At 38.8% G+C, this 27,052-nt stretch overlaps 1 protein-coding gene across 5 annotated transcripts in view; it reads left to right on the top strand.

The window, feature by feature from the left end:
* The window catches only part of ATM (ATM serine/threonine kinase), a 119,505-nt gene that overhangs the window by 63,974 nt on the left and 28,479 nt on the right, over nt 1-27,052 (top strand). For 3 of the 5 annotated variants that reach the window (XM_065581473.1, XM_042855009.2, XM_042855006.2), the window contains exons 27-43: nt 320-438; nt 2,614-2,740; nt 3,719-3,918; nt 7,769-7,943; nt 9,964-10,128; nt 10,428-10,560; nt 13,532-13,627; nt 14,687-14,858; nt 15,328-15,469; nt 16,318-16,494; nt 16,800-16,977; nt 17,840-17,927; nt 18,397-18,552; nt 19,665-19,773; nt 20,735-20,823; nt 20,907-21,009; nt 22,250-22,398. In XM_065581473.1, coding sequence (XP_065437545.1) covers nt 320-438; nt 2,614-2,740; nt 3,719-3,918; nt 7,769-7,943; nt 9,964-10,128; nt 10,428-10,560; nt 13,532-13,627; nt 14,687-14,858; nt 15,328-15,469; nt 16,318-16,494; nt 16,800-16,977; nt 17,840-17,927; nt 18,397-18,552; nt 19,665-19,773; nt 20,735-20,823; nt 20,907-21,009; nt 22,250-22,398 — 2,378 coding nt within the window. The remainder of the gene's footprint in view (nt 1-319; nt 439-2,613; nt 2,741-3,718; nt 3,919-7,768; nt 7,944-9,963; nt 10,129-10,427; nt 10,561-13,531; nt 13,628-14,686; nt 14,859-15,327; nt 15,470-16,317; nt 16,495-16,799; nt 16,978-17,839; nt 17,928-18,396; nt 18,553-19,664; nt 19,774-20,734; nt 20,824-20,906; nt 21,010-22,249; nt 22,399-27,052) is intronic. The other 2 variants (XM_042855008.2, XM_042855012.2) reach the window with 2 other exon arrangements.

The following is a 27,052-nucleotide window of genomic DNA, read 5'->3' as shown; positions in this document are numbered from 1 at the left end:
AATGACTATACATAATGTTATGTCAAATGCACAATGTAAAGAAACTGAAAATATAGAGAAATATTTAATTTATGGTGAATCTTAGGTGTTGTAATTACAGTTGGTAAAATATTTCTAGAAAGAATTGTGATTTCTAAGTTGCTTGTGTCCCTTTAATTTTAAGATGGACAACTCAAAGGATAAGTAGGTAGCCCAGACAAAAGAAAAAGAAGTTGCCTCAGAAAAACACAAATTGAAATTGAGACCTTCAGAGTTAAAATATTTCCTTATTAAAGCTGTTCATATGAAAACATTAAATGTATCTAATATTGTTTTCTAGCAGATTGACAATTTATCTCACAGTAACTTGCCAGAGATTGTGGTGGAGCTGCTGATGACCCTGCATGAGCCAGTCAGCACCAAGGCAGGAGAAGGAGCTGATCTAAGTAAATTTACAGGGTATGTAGATATAGATTTTTTTAGAAGATGTATTTCATACCTTTTTACTTATGTACAACATTTTGCATATGTGTGGGGTGTGTGCATCCCAGCATATGCTCTCAAAATTTCTTCTATGATTTCAAGAGAGCAAAACAGAAGAGTGGGTATCTCAGTTCAGAGAGATGTATTACCCCTCTCTTTCCATAGTCTCAGTGAGGATGGAAGACACACCTCTGTCAAGCATTTGGCTGGATCCAAATAACTTTTGGCTCAGCTCTTGCATGGCATGGTCTTAGTAACATCTTCAGCTCATGAATATATAATCTTGTGTATGCATCTTCAACAGGGTTGTAAATCTTCAACTTTGTGGTTATATTGTTTTTGTCTTTGGAGCGGGAAATTCTCAGAACATCTCTAAACTTGATTTTAACTTTTTTATTCATTTTATTTTCTGAGATTCCTTTAATTCATCAGTGTTTAATAAGAGATGAAATGTTCTTTCTTAATTGAGTCCAAACACTCCTATTTTCTATATGAAAATCAGATTTTAAAATAATCTTTTTAAACTTAAATTATTCTTAGAGAATTTTCAAATACAAGTGGTCATCTTTTGCGATCCTAGAAAAAAAGTTTCTTCCCATCCTTTAATAAGGGGGAAAGTCCCATTCTTTGAGAAGACACTTATTGGTGTTCAAACTGTTTTCATGATTACAATCTGCAGTAGCAATTAAAGACTCCTACCAAACACACTATGCAAATCAAATATCACAATAACATTTAGATATATTTTTCTAACATGATATAGAATATTAAGGCAAAATAGAAGTTATAAAGCTTCATTCCAGAGTCTGTACACCGTGACCTGGAGGTGTTGAGTACAATTTTATGGCCATCATTCTTCATGATTATTTCCGTACCTGTCACTTACTGAGAAAAAGCAGAGACTTTCTGGGAGTTTCTGTAGTGAGACTGAACATTTTATTTAATAAACTCAAGCATGTAAGCTATTATTCTCCAAGCATCATGTATGTGTATAAGTTACTGTATCTTCTGAAATTCAGCAAAGGCAAAGAGCAGTTTGTAATAAATTATATTTTATTAATTACCATTTTTGCATCAGTATTGAGGTTCCCCTCTCAGTCCCCCAGTTTCTAACATTCTGTGTAGTTTAGGCACTGAATATTTGAATAAGACTGCCGTGTGCCATATTTCTCCCTGACAAACATGGGCTAGTTCTCTTACTTCTTTATTTCATTCGGGACTGGCCTGGGAGCAGGGCTGTCATTTTAGAGGATTTTCAGCTATAAAACTCTCTTGTGTAGAGGTGGTCTGCTAAAATTCCTCATTGGCTGACTTCAGGGCATGCTGAAAGATTTATTTATTTCATTTGACCTACTTTTCCATGTTGACTGTTTCTGGGCCACCCAGCCCTTTGCTTTTCAATCTGCTACCCTTCTGTTTTCTTTATTCTTACCAATTTGTTCTTATCCTTTATGATTGGGGTAACGTACATGATGACTGTGATTTATTCTTGTGAATTACATTTTGACAAGGTCTGGGAGTGGATTGGGGGGGAGGGATAGCTCAGTGGTTTGAGCATTGGCCTGCTAAACCCAGGGTTGCAAGTTCAATCCTTGAGGGGGCCACTTGGGGATCTGGGGCAAAATCAGTACGTGGCCCTGCTAGTGAAGGCAGGGGGCTGGACTTGATGACCTTTCAAGGTCCCTTCCAGTTCTAGGAGATGGGAGATCTCCATTAATTATTATTATTATTATTATTAGGCTGGTTGGCTTGTATTTAATTTAATGTTTTTGTATTTTGGTGTTTGGTGCTTCAATAACATGCAAAAGGCATCCTATAATTGAATTAAACAAAACAAGTGCAAGTATTTCCCTATAGAAAGGAAGTCTTTCTATGTTATATTTGGGGATTACATCTCGTTTTATTTGCAGTTGTTAGTTTGCTGGGAAATATAACTAATTCTTCACTTACTGCTGAAAATATTACTGTTATGTACAAAAAAATTTGTACTTTGCTATATTAATTCACACTAGTTACTATATAGTAATTTTTTCTTGCCTTATCGGGGTGAAACCAAATCAGCAATGCAACATGTTATATATGCATCCATAACCTTGATCTCTGAACAAGTTTTTGAAAGTCTTGTCTTACTGTATTTTTTAATTCATTCAGGGAATTGGACCCTGCTCCTAATCCTCCTCATTTTCCATCTTATGTGATCAAGGCAACCTTGGATTATATTAGCAGTTGTCATAAAACCAAGTTAAAAAGTATTGTAGCTGTACTTTCTAAAAATCCTGTAAGTATGTAATTTTGCTTTTTTGTTCATTGTTAGAAGATTTCCTTTTAATTATATTTATTTTTTATTTGTAAATTGTCAATGCATGCCAACAAAGAAAAACTTTCCAATATAATTTTAGGAAATCTCCTTATGTTTCTATTAGCAGCAAAAAAAGACAAATGTCCCTAAATTAAAGGCCACGGTAACTTTATGAATGTAACATGATGAAAGATTAGTTTAAAAAAAAAAAAAGTGAAAGAAAGACAGGGCCACAGTTTTAAAAATAAATCAAGTTGGGGGGGGGGGGGATTTACGTATATTAAATAAAACTTTATAGGTTAAGTTCACATTATTTCTGTCACAAACTAGCTAACGAATTACATCAGATCATGATATATTTAAGTATAAATAATTACTCCCCCTGCTGACAGTGTGGACTTATGCTTAGACATGTTTGCTTCACACAAAGTATGACTATTCTCCTTTATGTTGTTTATAGATTCGAGAAAAACATACTAATATTTAGTTGTTTTATAACTAAATGGGAGAATATGTTTCCAGAATGTAGCATAGCCATGCACAAATTCACAAAAGCTCTGCATATATTGTTTTTTTGTGCCTATTTACTTTTTACTATATGTGTGTGTTCTGTTAAAACAATCTTGCATTTTTATACTTTGATTTTTTTTTTTAATGATGAAAACTGCCTTCAGTGCTTTGTTTTCAGGAAAACAAAAAGCAGTTTTTTGCACAAAGTCATGGAAACTAAAAATAGAAGGAACCTCTGGGGATATCCAGTGTGCACCCCCATTCCTTGTATGACTGGTCTCTACAGTGCATTTTCTAGCATTTGAAATAAACATGTGCATTTATATATGACTCAGGAAATACAAAACTTGTCTTATGTTTACATTTTTTCCTAAAGTTAAAATAACTTAATTTTGCTGTTATGATATGAGAGGCGGCTTTTCACTTGGTGTTTTCATTCATTTTCAGGATTCATTCCAGAAAATCCTACTAGCCATTTGCAAACAGGCAGCTGATACAAACAATATTTACAAAAAACACAGGATTCTTATAATTTATTACTTGTTTGTTAATTTGTTACTTAAAGAGATAAAGGATGGTTTAGGAGGAGCATGGGCTTTTGTTCTTCGAGATATAATATATACCCTGATTCACTACATCAACAGCAGGTAAATACATGATTGTCTTCTAGTCCTTCCTTTTTTACCTTCTCACTGTTATCCACATATTTTAGAATCATAGAATATCAGGGTTGGAAGGGACCTCAGGAGGTTATTTAGTCCAACCTCCTGCTCAAAGCAGAACCAAGCCCCAGAAAATCATCCCAGCCAGGGCTTTGTCAAGCCTGACCTTAAAAAACCTCTAAGGAAGGAGATTCCACCACCTCCCTCGGTAACCCATTCCAGTGCTAGTACCTATTATACCATCTATGTAGAAGCTAGTGTAAAACTGATGTTAGTGTCACACTAGGATTGATTATAGGTAGGGTGACCATATTTCCCTATGCTGAATATGGGACACCTGATAAAATTACTTGTATTCTAGAGAGTTCAATGGCAATCAGTCAGAACTATGCAGTACAAATGTTCAAATTAACATCAAGTTGACTGAGTCCCTGTTAAAAAGAAATACTGCATAGTTGGATTCTTTTCATTTATCTTCTTATCTTTAAGGCTTTAGGGTTCCACTGGGGAGAGGTGACACACACACATTCCTGTACCCCTCTTTCACACGTGTGTGTGAGAGAGAGAGAGAGAGAGAGAGAGAGAGAGACTAACCAACCTGACCCTCCCTGCCCGGCGCTCTCCACGGCCCATAGCTGGCTGAGCCCCCGGGATGGACCCGGCTCTCCTGATACCTGATGTTGCATCTTCCCGAGGCAACATGTTGGGGGCGGGGGTCATGAAGGGTCAAATGCCTCCCCTTCCCAGATTTTTGCCAGGGTTCACACCAGAATGTGGCCAGCAGCAGCCTTTGGCCCTGTGCAGGAGAGAAGGGACGGGAGCTGCTTCCAGCCCAAACAGTGTTGAAAGGCAGCTAACATCTCCAGGCTGCTGCTGGCCACTGAAATAACCCAGCTGCCTCTATCCCCTGGCTACAGCGCAGGCTGGAAGGGGTTAAGCCCTTTAGGATGCATTGTGCACCAGGGCCCAGGGAAGCTGACTGCAGGGGCTTTAGCGAACCTGACCGGAGAGGTGGCTCAGCAGGAAAATATACCTAGGGGACAGAGCAGCCCCACGCTCCCTGGGGGCAGGACCCAGGCCAGGGGGGCAAGTGAAGAGGGTGTTAAGCCCCTGTCCGGGGGCTGCTGTGGAGCCTGCATGGTCAGGGCATGGCCAGGCTGGAAATCACTTCTCCCGCTCCACTCCAGAGCTTAGCTGAGGGGCAGAGAGGCTTCCCCATGCCAGTGCTGCATGGGGCTTTGGCACATGCAGGGCTTGATTCCTCCTGGCTAGTGTCCTGGCCTGGAGGATCTTGGGCTTTCCTGGGACCCCGGCCCAGCCAGAGGCAGTGGGGGAAGGAAGGAGCCTGCTGGCCAGGCTGTTGGTGAACTGAACACTCCGACCAGGGCTGGTTCTCCGCACAGCACTGGGAGCAGGACGGGCCCCGCCTAGGGAGAGATGGAGGAGCAGCAGGGTTGTGGGGGTGAAGGGGCAAAGCAGGGAGAGGACAGCAAGAGGGGAAGCACATAAATGGCCAGTGGGTGGGCAACAGAGGCAACACGTAACCGGCCACTGCCTGGCGCCTGCCCGCCCTCACCAGCCACCGCAGCTCGCAGCCAGTGCGAGCCAGAAACAGGATGGGGGATGGGGCCCTGTGGCCAAGAGCTGGCACACAGCGGGGGTTGCGCTGAGGGACCAGCAGGGGGAGTGGCTGTCCCCCCACACACACACACACTGCAGCTTTGCCCCACCACCAGCCTTGCATACCCACCCCCATTGTCGGCCACAGGACCCCCCCACTCACTGCTGAGTTGGAAGGCAGCTGGCGAGCAGGGATCCAGCCAGCGGCAGGCCACCAGTACTGATGGGGGGAGACAGAAAATACAGGACAATTTGCCCGTTTTTAAGAAAAAGTCGGACACCTGCAGGAAAGCTTAAATACGGGACTGTCCCTTTAAAAACGGGATGTCTGGTCACCCTAGTTATAGGTCTTCTTCACTGAGCACAACCCTATTTATTGGACTATGGAAGATGGGTCTTTTTGTTGAAGTTCAGTTTCTTGTAGGCTGCCTTCCCTGGACATTTTGATCATTTAAATGTTAATAAATGTGTTGAGTATATGGCTCGAAATGATACATAACTTTGCAACAAAATCTAAAATTTGCTACTTGATACCAAGTTAATCAAAGAACAGCCAGTATTATGCAAGCACCTTCATTGTGAACATAACATTTGGTAAATCTCCTCTTTTGCCTTTTTCTGTAAAGCTTCCAGTGTTGCTACTCCAAGGAATGTTTGGGATTGCAATGCTGTCTGCTAACATAACAAAGTAAAAGGGTATTTCAGTAACCCAGAATATTATTCAGATCACTGAAATTTTTTATAGTCTAGTCTTCAACAAACCCTGCTTTCTTACTCGTTTGTCTCTGAATTCTTTCTCTGCCCACCACTTGCCCTGTTTAAACAGTACTCTTCCTTTCTCCCTGATGTCAGTCTATTAACTTCCCTTCTGTCGACTTCTCAACTTTTACTCTGCCTTCTGTTCTTCACCCACTAACTCTCTTCTGCCACCATGTTAGCTTCTTTAATGCCCAGGCTTTACCTCTACTCCTGAACCCCAACAGCCTTTGGAGAAAGCTCTGTGACTATGATAACTTCTGTTTTGTTTATTCTGTTTGTCTGCCCTCTTCCTTGATAAATAATGTGATTTCTTCTCCCTCATGAATTTCTGCTCTGCTAACTCACACAAGTTTGTAAGCTTGGACCTAAATTCTGTGACAAGTTCCCTGCAGTCTGCTGCACAGCTTCCGTTAAATTTAAAAATAGAGACTATTAACCAGTTAATTCTGAAAGTGAATAAATTATCAGTACAGTAGCCCATAATATTTATTTTACACTTTCCCCACATTTTCAATTTTTAATATCTGCAGATTTTTGTGTTGACAACATAGAACTTCATTGTAGAGGCTAAGGGTTAAGCAGAAGGTTTTAGTAGGTGAGTAGGGAACAGCTGATGCTTTTGGCAACTGAGGAGGTGAGGAAAGCAATTTGGTATTGTGGGACTAAACACATCATTTGGATGTTTCAGCTAAAATGGTCAGCAGTGCAATAATTTAAATTGCTGTCTTTAGATTTTAGAGGGAACAATCCGTAGTGATGAATGAGTCAATTAACATTGTTTTGGGTTGTCTGCACACTCAGAAAACCATCACCATGTCAGCTTAAACTCAGTTTACATTTGGCATGATTATCTTCAAATCTATAAAGGCTAGAAGCATATATATTTGTATTTTGTGATAGCTTAGTCTGGAATTTTCAAAGGACCCTACGAATTGCAGTGAGAGTTGTGTAGAGTATGGTTCTGTGATGTGACAAATTAAATGTATTGCAGCAGATTCCACAGGAATACAGGCGCTGTTATAACAGCACATCCACTGCACAAAAGGGAGGATGTGATCAGAGAATTCCCCACTCAAGTGCTCCTTATAACAAAATCCCTTACCTTTAATGTGTGGCAGCCTATATACTTTTTTCCTCCCTAGAGGAGATGATCTGTTTCTTTTTCACTCTTGTTTGACTGTGTTGAATTAAACCATATTGACAGTGGCTAAATTTAGCATATGTAACAATGATGGAAGGACTTGGGGATTTGGTACCATTCAATCCAGAAATCTAAATGCCTGTGATGATTGGGTCAACCATTTTAAGACTGAAATCACTGCCTTTTAAATATGATGTTTATATGCTCCTTCACCCTATTTCTCCCTGTCATGCAAAGGGTTAGTACTTTGACAATGGAAATATTTGTTTTTTTAATTTAATTCCTCAAACTTGTTTTTTTCCCCCCCTGTGGCAGACCCAGTCTTGGCAGAGACATGTCCATGCGCAGCTTTTCCCTCTGCTGTGACCTTCTAAATCATGTTTGCCATGCAGCAGTCACCTATTGTAAGGATGCCCTAGAGAATCACCTTCATGTTGTTGTTGGAACGCTAATACCTCTCGTCAGGGACCAGCCTGAAATTCAGAAGCAGGTAGCTTTTCAGAAGATGCACTTGTTGCTTTTCTTTATTATATGCCTCCTGGCTTTTGTAGTTAGTTCAAGTCAACATTTTTATAACTAATACTTCTATCTGTGTTTTAAACATAATGTTTAGTCACCCTTTTCTATATTCTCTAGAATAGATTTTTTCATTTGTTACCAGTTGTCAGTTATTTCATAAGATTTTTTTTAAATGGCCTTTTTCAGGAAGAAAAGTAGTTTTTACTACATTTCTGCTTCTTAGACTTTTTTTGTTTAGCCCTGTAGTACAAACCACTATTGAAGGGGAATATATGGACAGAACTTTACTTCAGATATAGATGTGTATAGACTGCATTTTTCTATGTAGATATGTTGTTAGCATAGGTCAGGGGTAGTCCGTTATTTTTTGCCAAGTTGCACATTTCTTGGTCAAGGTCCAGGCTGCAGAGAAAATAATAACAATAATGATAAGTAAATAAAAAGATTTCAGGGTCCGTTCAAAAGTGTCTGGTGGTCCAGATTTGGCCCGCGGGCCACCTACTGACTACCCCATGTCTAGATATTTCAGGTTGGCAAATATTCAGTTCTGTGTTTTGGTTGCTTAGTGGCTTTAAAGCAAACTGTCAGTAGAGGTGCATTTGCATCTCCATAGTTATGGTTATTGCAGCACTTCTGCTCTCAAAACCCTGTATACTAGGTTTGTGCCTTCCTGTAAAATTATGCTTTTTGCTGAAATTTAGCCTACAAGTTCTTGGTCAACAGAGAGAGCAGTATTGTTGTTGTCTGCACAGTTTTGTTTATATTTAAGGATTGTCATGGCAATAAATTGGGAAAATTACAGCTTTGTCATGGCAAAAAATACAGCCCATGATTTAGCTGAAAAAAAAAAATGCCTAAGACAACACCACAATTTTTTTTTCAAATATAATATGTGGTTATTTAATTAAAATGTACCAAAACCACAATAAATTCATTCAAATAGGAAAATCCCCCATACACATAGCATGTTAACAAAACTCATATAAATAATTCTAGGTCTTACTATAATAAAGCATATTATAAATTACATGGCTTTACAGCTCTCCTGTCTTCTTATATCTTTATATAAAATACAGGAACCTCTGCAGAAGCACTGTATATTGATCATTTTTAGGCCAACGGCACCAAATTTGTTACACTTGGTCACTTTTGGAAGAATTTTTTGCACTTAGAGAGCTAGCAACTTAATTTTAAAAAATATTTAAAGGAGTTCTGCAATGGACTTTTAAGCAGCCGAACAGCCAAATTTAAATAAAAACAGCAAAAACTGCAGAATCTATGATAGCATGACATATACCAGCCTTATTAATATTTAATTTATTCTAGTAACAGTATTAGGCATTCAGATTAACAGCAAAATAAGTCAACCAAATCATGCAAAATATTATAGTTTCAACAGCAAGAAAATCAAATAAATTGTTAAATTATAGAATTTCTGTATCAGTTACTTTACTATTATCCTATCTCTGTTTTTAAGCCTCAATGAATTACAAATATTACATTAGAAAGACAAGGTGTGTGAGGTAATATCTTTTATTGAACTAACTTCCATTGGTGAGAGAGACAAGTTTTCGAGCTTACACAAAGCTCTTCTTCAGATCTGGGAAACATACTTAGACCTGAAGGAGAGCTCTGTGTAAGCTCAAAAACTTCTCTGTCACCAGCAGAACTTGGTCTAATAAAAGATATTACCTCATCCACCTTGTTCCTCTAGCATCCTGGGACTGACATGGCTACAGTAACACTGCAAACAAATATTATATTGTCCGTGAATGTGCCAATGTCTTTTTAAACACTTTAAAACATGCAATAATGTAAAACACATAGTTTATGAATTTTTGGTTATATTCAGTTATCAGTTTGGAAGAATTTAGTCTGTATAGAATGCATAAATGTTATTTCATAGAATATTGTGCTTGGCTTGAGGAGTCTTTTTTCTTATTAAGCTGTTCTTTTTTTATTATTAATTAATTAATTTATTTATTATTCAGGTCCTAGGCTTGTTGAAGTACCTAGTGATAGATAACAAGGATAATGAAAACTTGTACCAAACAATCAAACATTTAGATCCTTTTCCTGAGCATCCTGCTTTTAAAGATTTGCGTGCTACTCAGCAGAAAATCAAATACAGTAAAGGAGCATTTTCACTTTTGGAGGTAATAAACTATTTTATTTGGACTACATGGCACAGTCATGGTAATAGGTCCCTTTCAACTGAGGCAAATGTACTGACTGTATGATAGAGAATAGAAAGATTATTTCCCCTTAAATTAGACATGATTTTTTTAATCTAGCCCTAGTTTCAGGAGCTAATCAATTTGTTTGTCTTTTAATTCTTGTGTACATTTCATATCTATTGGTGTTCACATTGCAGTGAAATACCTTTGAGAACCATTTCTCCACTTAAAACATAGCATATGCAGTGTATACTTATTACAAAAATGTTGTTTTACAGGAAATTAACCATTTCTTATCAGTAAGCTTCTGTGACTCACTGCCATTTGCAAGACTTGAAGGATTAAATGATTTACACAAACAACTGGAACAACATAAAGATCAGATGAAGGATCTCATGAAACATTTCCAGGGTACAAACTCCTGATAGCATGCTTCATTTCTTCCTCTACATGCTGTATTCTTTTGATTAGTAAAATAACACTGTTGTAATTTCACACATACACCAGACTGATATGATGCAAACTGTGAAATTTCTTAGTGAGTATTATACAATACATAATGCCATATGAGTGATATAACTACACCTGCTTTTTTGTAGGTATATTTGTATATATGAGCAGAATACATTCACTATCATCTCACCAGTGTCCTTGTCCCAATCTTCTCCTTTCCCTTGACTCAGTCCAGCTGTTTTCCCCTCTAAATTAAAATCATAGAATATCAGGGTTAGAAGGGACCTCCGGAGGTCATCTAATCCAACCCCCTGCTCAAAGCAGGACCAATCCCCAGACAGATTTTTGCCCTGATCCCTAAGTGGCCCCCTCAAGGATTGAAAACTCAACCCTGGGTTTAGCAGGCCAATACTCAAATCACTGAGCTATCCCTCCCCACTTCTTCTTCCACACTGTCTGGACGCCAGAAGTGGGGAGCCAAAGAGCCCAGCAGAGACAGGCTCAGTGCTGGTGCCCACCTTGGACCAGAGCAGCAATTCACTGCTGGAGTGTGCTCAGTCACTCTGGGGGCATGGTGCATGCGTAAGAACTGTGAACAGCTCGAGCATGCTCTTTGAAGATGGAATCTTTACAGATTTTTAGCTGCTAAAATAGAAATCTCGACTGAGCATGTGTGAACCTGCAATTGTTCAAAGGCTTATAACTTGGCCAAATTTGGGTGAATTTTCACAGAGATAGCAAAAGACGCATCACTGAGACAGAGGTCACCCCCTTGCCAAAGTTCCTGGCTCCAAAGCATGTGGGATGCTAGAGCTGTTCATAAAAAGGTTGCCAGAATTTTTTTTACATGGACTAGACATTGACATTTCCCCTAGCCTCGTTCTTGGAAATGACTGAACTATTATGGGTGAAATTCTCCCCAAAAAACCCCGAAACATTCAGCCTGAGGCAGACACTTGCCATGGAAAATTACAGCCCAAACAGCTAAGTTTGGCAAAGTTATGAGTGATTGAAAATAGGATCTTATAATGGGAAATGTCAGACAGTCTTTATAATAGTTTGATACAATTTATAAGAGGTACTATGAAATATTAAAACTTCAAAGAGACTGTTTGTGTTTGTGGGCTGTATAAGATTTCCTGTGGACATTGTCAACTTTGGTGTGGTTAGTACAGATTTCACAAGGTCTGCAAAACAGAGTTTAAAATATATGGATTCGTTTATAAAAATATTGGAATTCATTAAGATTAAACAAGACCTAACACTTAGTTTTTAAAGGTCATCATGAGTGTGTCATTCAAGTGTGAAATCTTAGAGCCTAAGCCATTCCTGAATTATGAGTTGACCAAAAAATGTTAAAACACATTTTTAAAGTCCTGTAAGGTAACCATGGCTTGTCCAATTAGCCTCCAGTGTTTGGTTTGTTTTGTTTTAAATCCTGTAGCCTAAAATGAAAGCTATGAAATTTCAGGCTGATAGCAGATTTTTTTGTGCAAGTTACAGGAGATCAGGGATAAACTGGAAACTGGCTTACTACCTTAATTATTGTCACTGGGGTTATTATTGAAGGTTTTTAAGAACAGGTTAGACAAACACCTGTCAGGGATGGTCTAGGTTCACTTGATCCTGCCTCAGCATGGGGGAATGGATGACTTCTCAAGGCCCTTCCAGCCCTACATTTCTGTAGTGATGATTATTTATTATTAATTTGTTTGTGTTACAGAAGCACATTGAGGCTTCAGCTGAGTTGAAGGCCCTGTTGTTTTAGGCACTTTGCAGTTCCATAATAGAATTTACTGCATACCCACAACTAGCTATAACAACTTAATAAAATCACTACTGTAATGTAAAAACACTACTGTTAAGTTTGAAATATGAATCAACCAACTGTCCTTTTAGAACAGAAATGTGGACTGGACATTTTGGTAGTTTGTCCATAGCTACTTTGAATTTTAAAAACTGAATTGTGATCTTTAACTATTTTAAATTAATGCTTTTTTAAAAAAGGAAACAGCTGAATGTGTCTTTGTACCATGGATTCGGTTTTTTATTAAAAATAAAAAAGATTCAAGAAGTAAAATAACTTTAAAAATTCCACTCCCTTATCTATACCACTTTCTCCCTGATTGATGTTTCAGCCATCACCTTCCTCCTTTAGTTCTTTGGAAGTTCATTAACATGTTTTAAGTCTCTCCAAAAGTAACAAAAAAGGGTGCTGGAAATGCAAGGAGTTGAGGGAAGAGAAGCAGCTTGAATTGCTGTAGGTTTTCAATATTTTTGACCATATTTCTATATCTGGCCCTGAATTCCCATATGTTTTCCATGGTTGGATAAATTCCTCTTTTTCCTCCCTGTTTGAGTCACTCTTACCTCAATACAAAATCAATAAATTGTTTAAAAAACATGAAAAGTTTCAGACAAATCTAATAGAGAAAGGGCTGACTGTAGAGGAAGGTAATAAGTACCAGAAGATCCCAGACCTTGACTATGTTTTCTTGCAGTAAAATATGATGAGTCAGTTGTTATGACATCATGCTATGCTGCAAATACCAATTTGGTTATCTCATGATAATGTTTAAAGTATGCAGCTATTAAAGGTAAAATTGGAAGTCTGTTTACATTTCCATTATAAAATCCTGGAAATAATATATATATAAATTTTAGTTCTGGGGAATCCTGTGACTAAATAAGTAACATACAAGAGTTGCTTCAAGAAGTGATGATTTTTAAAAATATGGAAACATTTCTGTTTGTGTTATGTTTTATAAAAGCTTTTATGTACCAAATTTGACCCAATAACTATCCCCTTTAATGTTCAGAATGCATTTTGAGATCTTAGTTGAAATAGAATTACAAGTAGTGTAATTTGTGTGTTACAAATACACATGGAATAGATATTAATGCTTTCCTTTTTTCTTCTAAATGGTAGAAAACCCCCAGGACTATGTCATAGTAAAGTTGGTGGTGAGCTTGCTACAACTGTCCAAGACAGCAGTTAATCATACAGGTGAAAAGGCAGTTTTAGGTAAGTAATTTTGCTCATGAGTGTGTACATCGTCTACACTAGCACTAATATCTCTAAATGACAATTATTTTAATCTTTGGCAATTGCAAAATGTTTTCTATGATGCTGAAATTAGTGCGGTTCACTTAAACATCTAGTATGTAGTGGTAAACCAGGCGTTTAGATCTTCCTCATCTGAAAACTAAAAACCTGGTATTCAGAGCTGATGAGTACCCACAACTGTAATAGCTGTTATGGGAGCTGGCATGGCTCAGCACTTCTGAAAACAAAACTATACATTTGTCATTCCTGCAATATATTTCATTAAGAATTTGCTAAATTTGCACCAGAGCCCAACCCTTATGTCTGCCGCATGTCTCTTCTCATCTTGGTGATGGTAAAAGAAATGTTATATAATATATTTTAGAAGATCTAGAATTTTCATAGCTACAGCTGAATGTGTACATGTCAAAACTTGAAAGCCAAGATCTGTTCTCACAAATATGGATTGTATGAATGCAGCAAGGAAATAGACATATGTCTGTCTGTTTCCTTCTGTTTGAAACAGTGTATGTCCTGGAGCTGTGAAATTGACAAGAAAGCTGAGCAGCCACTCCATGGAGGGTAGGGGGCTCCAGCTAAATCCCAGCTGCCCCTGGGTTCCTGGCTCCCAGCCATGCCGCTGCCCAGTTTTCCTGCTCTGAGACAGACTGTGCACACCCAGCTCCCCACTCGTTTCCTGATTGCCCCCTGCCTCCCAGCCGGGCTGCTGCCTGGATTCCCCGTGGGAAGCCCAGATCCACCGAGGCTCCCTGTCAGGAGTATGGGCATTGTACCGAGGCTCGGCAGCTCCAAGGTTTTCTGGGCTCAACTAACATAGAAACTTACAGAGAAATTTAAGTTTGTTGTGTAGACATGCCCTTAGTTTCTACTAACATGAGATGTTGAAAGGGCAACACGGCTCACATAAAACTGTATGTAATATGTATGCATATTCACACACACATATACACAGTTAAAAAAAATAAAGCTCTTTCCTCTACTATTTGGAGACTATAAAAGTAATATTTGCATTTGCAGAGGCTGTTGGAAGTTGTTTGGGAGAACTGGGTCCTATAGATTTCTCCACCATAACTCTGCAACATAGTAAAAATGCAGTCTATTCTAAGGCAGTTGACTTATTTGAAGATCGAGAACGTCAGTGGGTCTTCATAATTCTGACTCTAATAAATAATGCTTTAATAGATGATTGGTAAGTGTACATTTGATTCAGTGCTTAAATGAGCACCAATGAAAAAAAGTAGCTATTGTTGTAAAAAGGTTTTGTAGTCAATATTTTAGTTTTTCTGCCTTCTGTCTCATAATTTCATTTAATACCTGCACACAAGCAACAATCTGCTAACTCTCTACTAATGATCCACTTTGAGGTTCAGATTACTCATATTCCAATCAATCTGTGGTGTTCTACAATGCCTCTGTCAGGGGCTGGATGTGATTCTAGCTAAATGATTTTGTTGCCCAATGCCAGTTGGGGCCTTTTTGTGTTAGAGTAAATATTTGCAGTCTCTTTTGTAACACTCATCCTTAATTCACATCCTATGGCTCATCAGTGTCAGGTGCCTTTAGAATTATCTTTGATGTACATACTTTTTTAACATAGACTTCATAAGGTTATGTTAAATTATTAAAGAATCTGTTACTCAGATAAGCTTATCTTTCAGTATTGGTGTTCGATCTGCTGCTGCTGCCTGTTTGAAAAACATTTTATCCACCAAGGCTGGTAACGACTTTTGGGAGGTTTACAAAAACAAAGCTGATCCCATGTTAATATATCTACATCCTTTCAGAATGTCTAGAAAGAAGGTATTTCTTTTATTTATTTTTGTGCAGTTCAGGGTAATGAGAACAGAAAATATAAAAACAAATATAGATCTGTAAACATTTCTGAAGACCAGTGTTACGGAATCTAGAGATGGAAAAGATCCTTAAGATAGTCCCACTCTTCCTGCCAGTACAGTATTAGTTCCTTTTGTACATATTTCCTACCTCTTGTACTTTCTCGGGGGACTGATTTTTGCAAACGCTTATTTTTGTACCTTATGTTTACTACAGTGAGTCATCCCATTAACTAAAAGACCTGATATTAAGTGAAATGTTTACAGGATCAAGTTTAGTTCCAAATATACCAAGCTGTGGGGCTCCCATTCCCTTTTTTGTGAAAGTATTCCACAGCCTTGCTATCAGGAAGTTCTGTATGTATGCATTATGATAATAGTCCTTATTTATTTGATCACATACTATTTTTTCCACAAGACTGCTGCCTAATTCAGTGCACGTGATGGAAGTACAAAGGGGCAGAAATAAGATTGCATGAGCAACTGTAAATCAAGCATTTCCTAGCATTTTAGCACTTGACTTTGCAACCTAAAATATGATGTGTAGTGGGAGAAACTTGCTGGAGAAACTTTACCATTACTATTTCCAGATTCTTTGGTTTTAACTATAACCGTGCATTAATATAGCATATTACATTTATTTATAATATAAACTAAGCCTGATAAAATGTTTTCATGTAGACAGACTCTGCATTGTGTGTGTTTAATTTTGTTGTTCATCTAAATTTTTGGACCAAGTTGTTTGTATGCTGGTTATTTTTTAGAAGAACAACACATCCTTGCATTTTTTTAATTTTAATTTTTGTTTCTGTCTAGTTTTTAGAAGTACCAAGTAATGAAAGAGAGAGTCCTTCAGAAAACTTGGATGATGCAAGTGTGTGGATTCCTCAGAGTGTAAGTCATGATACCTGGATCAAGAACCTGACTTGTTCATTACTGAACAGTGGAGGTGTGAGAAATGAAGTTCTTCAGTTACTGAAACCAATGTGTGAGGTGAGCTCAGATTATATATAGCTTCCGTGCACAGCTGCCACCGATAATTGTGGCAGACTTAGTCATAACTCCTGTTAATATCAGATAATTTCTGTAATAAAATCACCATTTCTTCAAATAGAAAAAAATATTCAAAGCACTCTTTTAGTAGGCATTCAGATACTATATTAATATGCATGAGTTGATAAATCTTATTTTATTTGTTGTACAGTAAAAGAGTCATATTGGCCAGTGGACCATGACTATAGTTAGTAGCTGAGAAATGTGTTTTCCAGCAGCTGACTGTGTGCGCTTGTGGGTTCCAGGTGAAAACAGACTTTTGTCAGACTTTGCTCCCGTACCTGATTCATGATATCCTGCTTCATGATTCAAATGAATCTTGGCGAAATCTTTTGTCCATGCATATACAGAGGTTTTTCACAACTTGTTGCAGATACTCCTCATCATCCAGCAGATCAACTACACCTGCAAATTCCAATTCAGGTAATGACATGAAAATGGCATGGAAAAGAATGATGATTTCCTCCTCTTTTTCTAAGGGTGCGTCTGCACTGCACACTTCTTATGGCAGAAATGTAGTGTACATACCTGAGTAGCATCCCTAGCACTGGTATAAATAGCAGTGTAGACAGTGAGGCGGTGCATAGGCATGTGGAGTAAATACAGGCCTGAAAGGTGTGGGTATGTGCTCGAGTGTGTACCCTACATGGCTCTCTACTCACCCAAGCCAGGCCTCCCTGTCGGCACGGCTGTTTTTAGCTGTGTAGTGTCCTGCTGCATCAGCCCTTCCCTGCCACAGTGAAAGACTCCAGGAGTAGGAAAAGATTCTGCCAGCTCCCAGCTGCTAGAGCCCTTTCACATCACAAGAAAAGACTCCGGCAATGGGGATAGGCTCTTGCAGAGGGAAAAATTCTGGCAGCTCCTCACTGCTGGAGCCTTTCCTTGCCACAGGGAAAGATTCTAGAAGCTCCCTGCTTCTGGAGTCTTTCCTCACTGCAGTGAAAGGCTCTAGCAACAAGGCAGCTGAAGCCTTTCCCTGCTGCTTCCCCTCCGCAGAGCCTTTCACTGAGGTATAGCTACACGTCGCGGTGTGCTTTTCACTGCAGCATGTAGCTACACAAACACTACACGCTTCCTCCGGTGGTGTGTAGTGTAGATGTAGCGTATGTTTCTAACACTAGCTATATAACATACACCAGTTTTAGCCAGACAGCATTTAGAAAATCTTGTCTGTGCAATTATTCACTGTTTAATCATTCACCTTAATGTAAACAACAACTTTTTTTACCATCAGACATTTTATGATGTGTATTCACACTTCTCTCTCTTTTCATATAAATTGTAGAACCAGAAACCTTTATTCGTGGAGGTTTAGATAAAATATCTCGACGAACAATGCTTGATGTTGTTGATTACTTGAGAAGTCAAAAGAGGTGAGTTGTATCTATTTTTAAAATTAGCTTTGATTTAAGATTACTTTTTTTCTCTATACTAAAACTTGGCGATGCCTTGGAGAGAGTTACAATGTACATGGACACCACTTAAATAATTGTAATAAGAAAACAAACCATTCAAAGTAATAGATACACATTGTGTATTTATATGATAAAGTAATATATGTCACACTAGTGACATTTTATTGCATATATACCTGGAAATTGCACTCTGATTACCCTTGAAAATAGGGGTCCTCAGAAGGGTTGTTGTAGATTAAACTGAATGCAGTTTCCAAAAACCTTTTGTCTGGAAATATCTTACAAGGTATAGGTATATTTCTTTTTAGAGATAAAACTGTACCTGTTGGCATAGGCTTTACTGTTACAGTGTATTTCTTTTGTTTAGCTTTAGGATACAGGGCAGGCCTCGTATTATTACATTAGTATTAATGCTGTATTTAACTAGATCTCTTTCAGGTACAGTTTTTGATGACAGTTTCTGGCTGGAGTTGAATTACCTTGAGGTTGCTATGGTAGCACAATCTTGTGCTGCTCACTTCACAGCTTTGCTCTACACAGAAATCTACGCAGACAAGATAAACTTAGACAAACAACAAAAAAGGTACTATACTTGAGGAATACAGATTCTTCACATTTCAGTCAAAACAGGCCATGTTGTGGGTGTTTGTACAGTGGTGTTTTGTTGGAAAAGGAAAAGTGAATTATATATCAGGAAGACAAATCTTCCTTTTTTAAGCTCAGAAAAATGTAATGGCCCTGAAAGTACTTGTACTGGAACACCAAAGTGTCTCCAGCCCTGACAGAATGGTAGCTATCAGATGTTAAAAACATATCATTCTGATTACCTACCAGAACACTTTCTTATCACTTCAGGTTCAGCATGATTTTAGTGGCTGGTATCTTAAAAACAACTAGAGCTAAAAACTAATACATTCTATCATCCAAAAGTCTTAAATCTCACCTTCCAAATAGGATAGTGTATTCAATTTTAGCTCTAGCATTTCAGGACAAATTATCTGTTTAAATTATATCAGAAATGGGGGAGTGGGGTGGGAAATTTAAACAGAATGGTACCCAGAATTACGTGGTTTTAATGTTCAGCATCTCATAATATACTGAGTGTAGACATGAATGATATATACAATGAACATATAGCTTTCCTATGTAATACATTATTTTTATATTTTTTTACACTGATAGAATACTGAATGTAGGGAATTGCTTATTTTGGCTCAGAATAACTTTACAGAATTAAAGCAGTGAGCAAACCATGGCCACTGGGAGCTGTGGGCGGCCGTGCCTGCGGACGGTCAATGTAAATACTGTCTCGCGGCTCACCAACGGATTACCCTGATGGGCCGCGTGCGGCCTGCGGGCCGCAGGTTGCCCACCACTGGTATACATTATTTCAGGTAGGGTGGAGATGTAACAACTGGCCATACTGACTAACTGAGCAACTGCTTGGAAGTTGTTATTCATCAGCATAAGTTAGAGCAACCACAAGACTTACTCTGACTTCCATTGGGGACTGGTTTGGTATCTAGCGGCATTCACTATTAAAAGCAGAAAGGTTGTAGGAAACTGCCCAGCTCCAGGGTATGCCAAGCTCTTCTCTGAAACACCAGGGATCTGGCCCTTTTAGGGATTATTTCAGCATCTCTGTGGCTTGTACTGATTTTCAATTAATTCAACATGTTTGTCCCCTTCTTATAGATCTGCTTTCAAAGCGTCTAAAAATCTAACATTTGAAGAAGAAAGCCAAAGTCCAACTATTAACAGATTGAATGAGAAAAGTAAAGAAGAAACTGGAATAAGTTTACAGGTATGGAATAGTGCCTTCCTCATATGAAGTATTATCTAATCTTAAGGTAAACCTACCTAATGAAATGAAATAATTAACATATGTATTTCCAATGTAAGCAATATTTCTTGTCTGAGTTTTGAGTCCAGCTGGTCAAAACTCAGAGAAATATTTTCTTAAATGTTCCCTCCTGCTCCCCCATCCCCCTTTCAAAACTTTTTTGAGTAACTTATTTTTTACCAGCTCTAGTTCAAAGTAAAACGTTCAATTGCCTTTATTGATGAGCTGAATAGGGTATTTGGGAACACATCAGGCCTTGCTCACACTAACTCATCTGAAATAGCAGTAGCAGGAAGTTGTATAAAAACAGAGAAACAATTTTTGCACATAAAATAACTGATCATATAGTCCCTGTTGACTCAGCTTTTGTTTCAGAGAGATATTGCATATATCAATAAAATATAGCAAGTGGATGATCATAGTGAGTTTGAATGACCAAGAACAGCTCTCTCAGATCAAAACAGCATGACTGTGGTGTTACACAATAGTATATTCTGCATTTGTGTCATGTTGCACAAATCTATTTACTACTTATTCTGTGTCAGTAATCGCTCTCAACTAATATTTCATTCTTCATAAATCACATTCACCAACTTTCAGCTTGTCAGCTTGCACATCTTATGTCGATTAATTTTATGCTACTTTTTGCCTTTTAGCCAAATTTGCTAAATTCTGGTGATGCTTTTTAAAATCTTAACATAAGCATTTAGAGAGTCTCTGGTCTAGGAAGTCTGACAATATTGCACTGGAATGTAGATCTTAGTATTTCTGCTTTTGATCTCAGTCAATGTATATGTCAAGCATTGTTAACCATCTCGGACATGATTTTCTAATTCATATATATAGATATGTATGTATACTATTCATAAATTACTTTGGAACATATTTAATTAATGTTTTGTTTTGTGATGGTATGTCATAGGACCTTCTCATGGAAATATACAGAAGTATAGGAGAGCCTGATAGTCTCTATGGCTGTGGTGGAGGAAGAATGTTACAGCCATTAGCTAGGTACAATTTATTCATTTTTTATAAAAACATAGTTTTATTTATGAAGCATTTGAAATCTCAGAACTACTCTTTACGTGTAACAGGATAAGAACATATGAGCACGAGGCCATATGGGGAAAAGCCCTTGTAACATATGACCTTGAAGCAAGCCTCCCTCCAGCTACTCGCCAGGCAGGAATAATAGAGGTAATTCACTCCTTTAGTAGGAAATAAATACAGGAATCACCCCCTCTAGTGATCAGAAGTATTCTTGCTTCAGTAAACCTGAAATTGATTTTGTTCTGGTATTCTATTAACATAATAGTCTGGGCTTTAGTCTTTGATGTATTTTCATATAGGAGCACTTTAACTATGACCACACTATGTATTATTAGTATGAGATGCTATATTGTATTTTCATCTTGGAAGCCTGCAACCATATCACCTTGTGCTATGACACTCATCATATGTTTCAAACTAAGAAGAGTTAAGTCATTACTCAAAATCAAGATCTCCTAAAAACACAGGTGCTGCAGGAAGTAATGGTATTGTTAGCGCTCTGCCATCTGAATCACTATAGAGCAGTGGCTGCCAACCTTTTTTCATTTGCAGACCCCCTAAAAAATTTCAAATGGAGGTGCAGACCCCTTTGGAAATCTTAGGCATAGTCTGCAGATCCCCAGGAGTCTGTGGACCACAGGTTGAAAACCACTGCTATGGAAGTAATCCTCCAGTACACTGTCCTGCTGGAGGGTACCATCTTTCAGATAAAAAGTAAAATCGAGGTTTTGTCTACATGTGGTCATTAAATACACTGTGGCACATTTTGTAAGACATGGGATGTTCACCCCAAATATTTGGCTAAATTCCAACTTTGATAACTAATTTCTGCCTATCTACATTTCCTCCTGCAGTTTCAGTGTAATCTGAGATTCTTCCTTTACTGCTCCAAAACCATTTGCTACTGCTGTGCACTGTTGAACATCTGTCATGTTCCTCTTCAGGAGTAGCTGCATTTTATTACTTGGTTAAATGATCAAAATATATAGAAAGATCTTTTGCCAATTCCACAGGAGTACTGAGGCTTAATTAGGGAAAAATCTTGCCAATCCTTCATGCCACCAGTGCAGAAGACCCTCTAGTCAGTGATCTGTTGTGGTGCCACTGCCCAAGAGTGGGGGAATGAAAAAATTGCACAGGCAGTTCATTTCTCATGTGTCAAGAAGATTTGTTCTGTGGAGGATGTTTTGGGAAATGACTGAGGCTGGAGCCTTTTTATTGGTGAATGCTTTACACTTACAGAGTTCTTAGGTTAGAAATAATGGTAGTTCCATGCCTGGAAATCTTACCTTGGTAACAAAAGGGTAAGCAAATCCATTTGAAAAGCAGCCCAGACTAGTGAAATGTTGTCTTTTTTTTTTTTTTTTTTTAATCTTACTGATTGTAGGCCTTGCAGAATTTTGGGCTTTGCCATACTCTTTCCACCTATTTAAAAGGCTTGGAATATGAAAACACAGAATGGTGTGCTGAACTAAAGGAGATTCGTTACCAGGCAGCTTGGAGGAACATGCAGTGGGACCACATCTCTTCTGCTAAGTAAACCAACTTCTCTGTTTATCTTTTCCAGCTCTAGTCTGTTAAAGCTTAATCTAACAATGCGCTATTTGTTTTTGAGAAAAAGGAAAACTTCAAAATATAACTGCTGTGGGGCAGAAATGGTGCAGTACTGTTTATCTTAGTTATCTGCACAATTGAAATAAAACCAAAAAGCAATCCCCTTTCATGTAAAAACCCTGTTTCTATTGTATGTGTATCAGTCTATTATAGCAAATGCTACTGTTATAGCTGTATTTCCTCTTTTCATTTGCTGATAATTTTCTTTAAAATCTCCTTTTCATTTTTAGTCTCAGCCACAAGATTAATCTTTTTTTTAAGTGTGAGGGAAATGCTTTCCTGCATCCATTTTTGGTTTATAGGAGAATGAAAAGATTGCTCTTTGAGCCTTAAGAGTGACTTCATCAATAGTTGAAAAAAAGAGTGTCCGACTTGGTTCTGTGGCTACTCCCTCATAAGGAATAGTAAGTGCCTAAGGGTGACATGATATACTGGGCACGGAGTAGTGTATACCTTGTCTCTGATGAGGAGAACAAGGCTATATTCCCTTTAGGGGGAAAAAGGACTAGATCTCCCTCCCATCTTGGTGAAGGCTTAAGTTACATCACTGAGTCATTCAGTGACTCCTTCCACCAATATTTTGCAAGCAGGAGGAGGGGAACTTTCTCCCTAGCTGCTTCTGTGGAGATGGATCTGAAAGAGAGGTACTTCTGGCTGCAGTACTCTCTTCTGCTACATCCAAACAGTGCTCACTTAAAAGCAACTTGTGGAGGCTGCTGCTCATCTCCATGTTTCCTGTCTAATGGAGGTCCATGTGACACTCGTTCTTCCAGCTGCCGCAGTCAGGATGCTCTCACTCTTGTGAGGCTCCCCTTGGTGCTGGAATAGGGAAGGTAGCAGAGGTGAGCTATTCTAAAATGCTGCAGTAATGTGTGTGGTATAATAACCTAGATAAAAAGATTCTTCAGGTCCAGTATGGGAGGTGAAGAGAGTGATATTTGGGCTGAAAAGAAGGGGAATAGACAAAGATCAAGGAGAGGGGGAATAAAGGGCAGAGAAAAAAGGTTGGAAATAAAATATGTGGCCGAGAATTAAGGAAAAGGGAATCATGTTGAAAAGGGACTGGCAGGAGAGTGAGAGTTTAGGACTTCTAGCCTTTTGTTCTCATTTCTTTTTCTCTTTCTCCTTTTTTTAAAATATCAATGAAATTAAATGCAAAAAACTATTGATGGTGGAGTTCTCTCTAATTTTTTCTATCCATGTGTGGAATTAATTTTTTTATGTGCACCAATATCGAGGTAATGTGCGCCACCAGTAGAAACCAGAAACCTAGATATAATTTTTTTTTTTTAAAGTTACCATAGGGATAATTACTGTAGCCAGGACAGGTTAGGCATTTTAGAACTCACTACTCAAAGAATTACCGTAAGAGAGAAATAAAATTATGAAATGCGTAGACCAGTCAAAAAACTAAAATAACAGCACTTCAAAAGAATAAAATTACAGAGAATATATGTGCATTGCAGGAAGTATCAAAAAATAACAATAATAATAATAATACAAGTATGTGTTGGGAGGTGACTGTGAAAGACTGTGTGTGTGTGTGTGTGACAAACACACACTGTGTGAGAGAGAGAGATGCACAGTGTGTGTGTGTGTGTGTGTGTGTGTGTGTGTGTGTGTGTGTGTGTGTGTGTGTGTGTGTGTGTGTGTGTGTGAGAGAGAGAGAGAGAGAGACGTGCTGCCCCTTTAAGTAGATTGGCATTCATCAGTCTGAAGCTTTCTTCTTCAGACACAGCAGCAGCCACCAGCAAGTTCCATCCCACTCCTGAGCCCTGTCATGTTCCTCCCGCCAAGCTCTGTGGAAATGGAATGCAGGGGGAGGGGGACACTCTGACATCAGCACCTCCCCCACCTTCCCTCGCACAGCTAGCAGGAGACTCCTAGGAGCAGGTGGCTAGGGGCTCCAAGGCAGAGGGCAGGAGCAGCAGAGGGGGGAGCACTTGGAGTGCGCAGCACTTGATAGACTGGTGGGCGGCCGCACAGCTTAGAAGGAACTTAGGTGGAATCTCATGTCAGTGTTGACATGCAAGGATTCAGCAAACACTATAGGTGAATACCTGTTTGTGAGGTCAGGCCAATGCAAGAACCACAAGCATGGTTACATGTGGGACAGAGAAGATTGTCCATGACTATTGGAGGCTGTTGTATCATTGCTTTGTGATGTTCACATTTTTCATATAAGCTGTTAATGCGCTTTGCTTCAAAGCAGTTAACGGCGACATGACAAATCTGCTGCCACCTTGCTCTCTTACAAGGCTGTTGCTTCCCAGTTGCCGAGGTCAACTTGACATGCCTTCAAGTTTGACTTCAGTGTGTCTTTTGGACTGGCCATCATGAGAATGAGTGCCTTGCTTTAACTGACCATAAAATATAGCGTTGAGTATTCTTGAGTTGGCCATATGAATGAGATGACCAGACCAGCACAGCTGATCTTTAATCAGCATGATATAAATGCTGGACATTCAACAATGATTAAGAATTTTTATATTGGGAATCTTGTCCTTCCATTTGACTCTACGAACAGAATGAAGATGGCACATGTGGAAATGATCAAGTTTCCTAATATGAAGGCGATATGGTGTCCATACCTCATAACCATATAGAAGCATTGTAAGCACAACTGCCCAATACACATTTAGCTTAGTGCTTATTATGATGCCTCTATCATTCCATAGGTGGTAAGACAGCATATCAAATGCAGAGTTGGCCTTGCCTGTGAGATGGGTAATCTCATCAATTGTGGCATTGTATGACAGCATACACCGTAGGTAGCAAAACTTATCCACTGTCCGAAGAGACGCATTGGTGAACTTAATTATTGGGTATCCTCTGGCAAATGTTGGGTTCGGTATTTCAGTTTTCTTTAGGTGGAGTATGAAACCAAAATGATTGACTGCATATTTGAAGTCATCAATCAAGTCAGCAACCAATGCATCGTCATCAGCAAATAATAGCTCCTTAATGAGTAAATCTGCCACTTTCATGTGAGCATGGTAGTGTTGCAGCTTGAAAACTTCCTATCCGTGTGGATCTGGATAAATACTCATTTGTCTATATCATGAAATGCATCCATAAGCATAGCCAAAAAATGGATGGAAAAGAGTATGGGAACCAGCAACCGTCTTGGGAGCCATTGGAGACCAGAAAGGGGTCCGTATCCTCATCTGGGTGTGTCATTGTCAGTGCATAGTCACTGATGACAAAAGCAGGATGACCTTTAGCAAGACTGATGCAGAAGAGCATAAGTCTGTCATTAACACCTTTCAGCAGTAACTCAAGTTTGTGGGCAATTAAAGAGCAGGTGGCAAACCCTGAACCAGAGTGCATCTCCATTCATCATCACATTTGCCAATCCAATAAAAGGTGTAACCAGCACTCGCTTCTTGTAGCTATGTCCTGCTAGCAAGTCTTGTCTAACTGAGTGCAGAAATATCTATATCGTACCGCACCAACACTCTGACAAGCATAGCGGTTCTACACTCAACTCCAGCATGTCTGTCAAGGAGTGTGTGAACATTCCTAGCTGCAAAATTTTTTGTGGTCTTTCTTATATTTAGACCATAGCAAAGCTGGATGACCAGTCAAGGTATAGCACTCTGACAAATGTGGTTGGAGCAAGAATTAATTAGGGATCTTTTTCCATCCCCTTCCCCATTTGAGGAGAGCAGCACTTTCCCTAGGTAGGATGGCTCTGACACCAAGGAAGGATATGATCATGGCATTTGCTCCAGTCTGCGATGAGTGACCATCACTCCCAGGCCATCTGTGTGCAGGATTGTGACTAAGGACCTCCAGCAGCATCCTCTGCCTATCACCATCACCACAGGACTTGGATTCAGAGGTTGCAGAGTCAGTGTTGCATTGCTGAATAACCTGCACTGTGAAATAGTGGGAAAAGTGTATGCAGTTCCAGTCCCCCTTTCTCATCCATGTAAGCCATGTGCCATACCAGTGCAAAAATTGCAACAAGTAGGGCGACAAATGAGGATGCAGAGTTCCTTTTCCTAGCAAATGCCACTGACCCCCTCATAGTTCCTCTGCCTTTCCAGAGTTACTTCTGGAGGAGCAATTGCATGCCCTTATAGTATGTCATTGACTACAGACTTATTTGATGGCAGCTTACATTCACTATGTCCAGTACTATCTTTAGGCATCACTGGCCTTTTACTGAGGCAGCACCACCATCTGCTGCACTATTGGTACTGCCGTTAGATTGTCTGTGACTGCTTATTCAACAGGTTTTCCTGCTTATATCACAGCTACCCTCCATATCTGGAAGGTATTCCACTATCTGCAACTCATGGACATGCTCGGTGGCAGATGACACTGCCCCGGGAAGGTGATCCAGAATTGCTTTTAATACAATACTGATGGTACACATTAGAACACAGTCAGATAATACAAGAACCTTTACATATGTGCATTTTGTTGTTTAGGTTAAAATTGTAGATTTATTGTATGATAGTTTTTGGAATAATTACATATATTTTAATGTAATTTTGAAATTTTGACTCCATGTATAAAATACAATTTTAATAATTTCTCACTGCCTTTTAATTTTGTTTACTTGAAA

This window comes from Chrysemys picta, chromosome 1 (assembly GCF_011386835.1).
Source record: "Chrysemys picta bellii isolate R12L10 chromosome 1, ASM1138683v2, whole genome shotgun sequence".
In the NCBI taxonomy this organism is placed as follows: Eukaryota; Metazoa; Chordata; order Testudines; family Emydidae; genus Chrysemys; species Chrysemys picta.
This window is presented reverse-complemented; position numbering and strand designations above follow the sequence as displayed.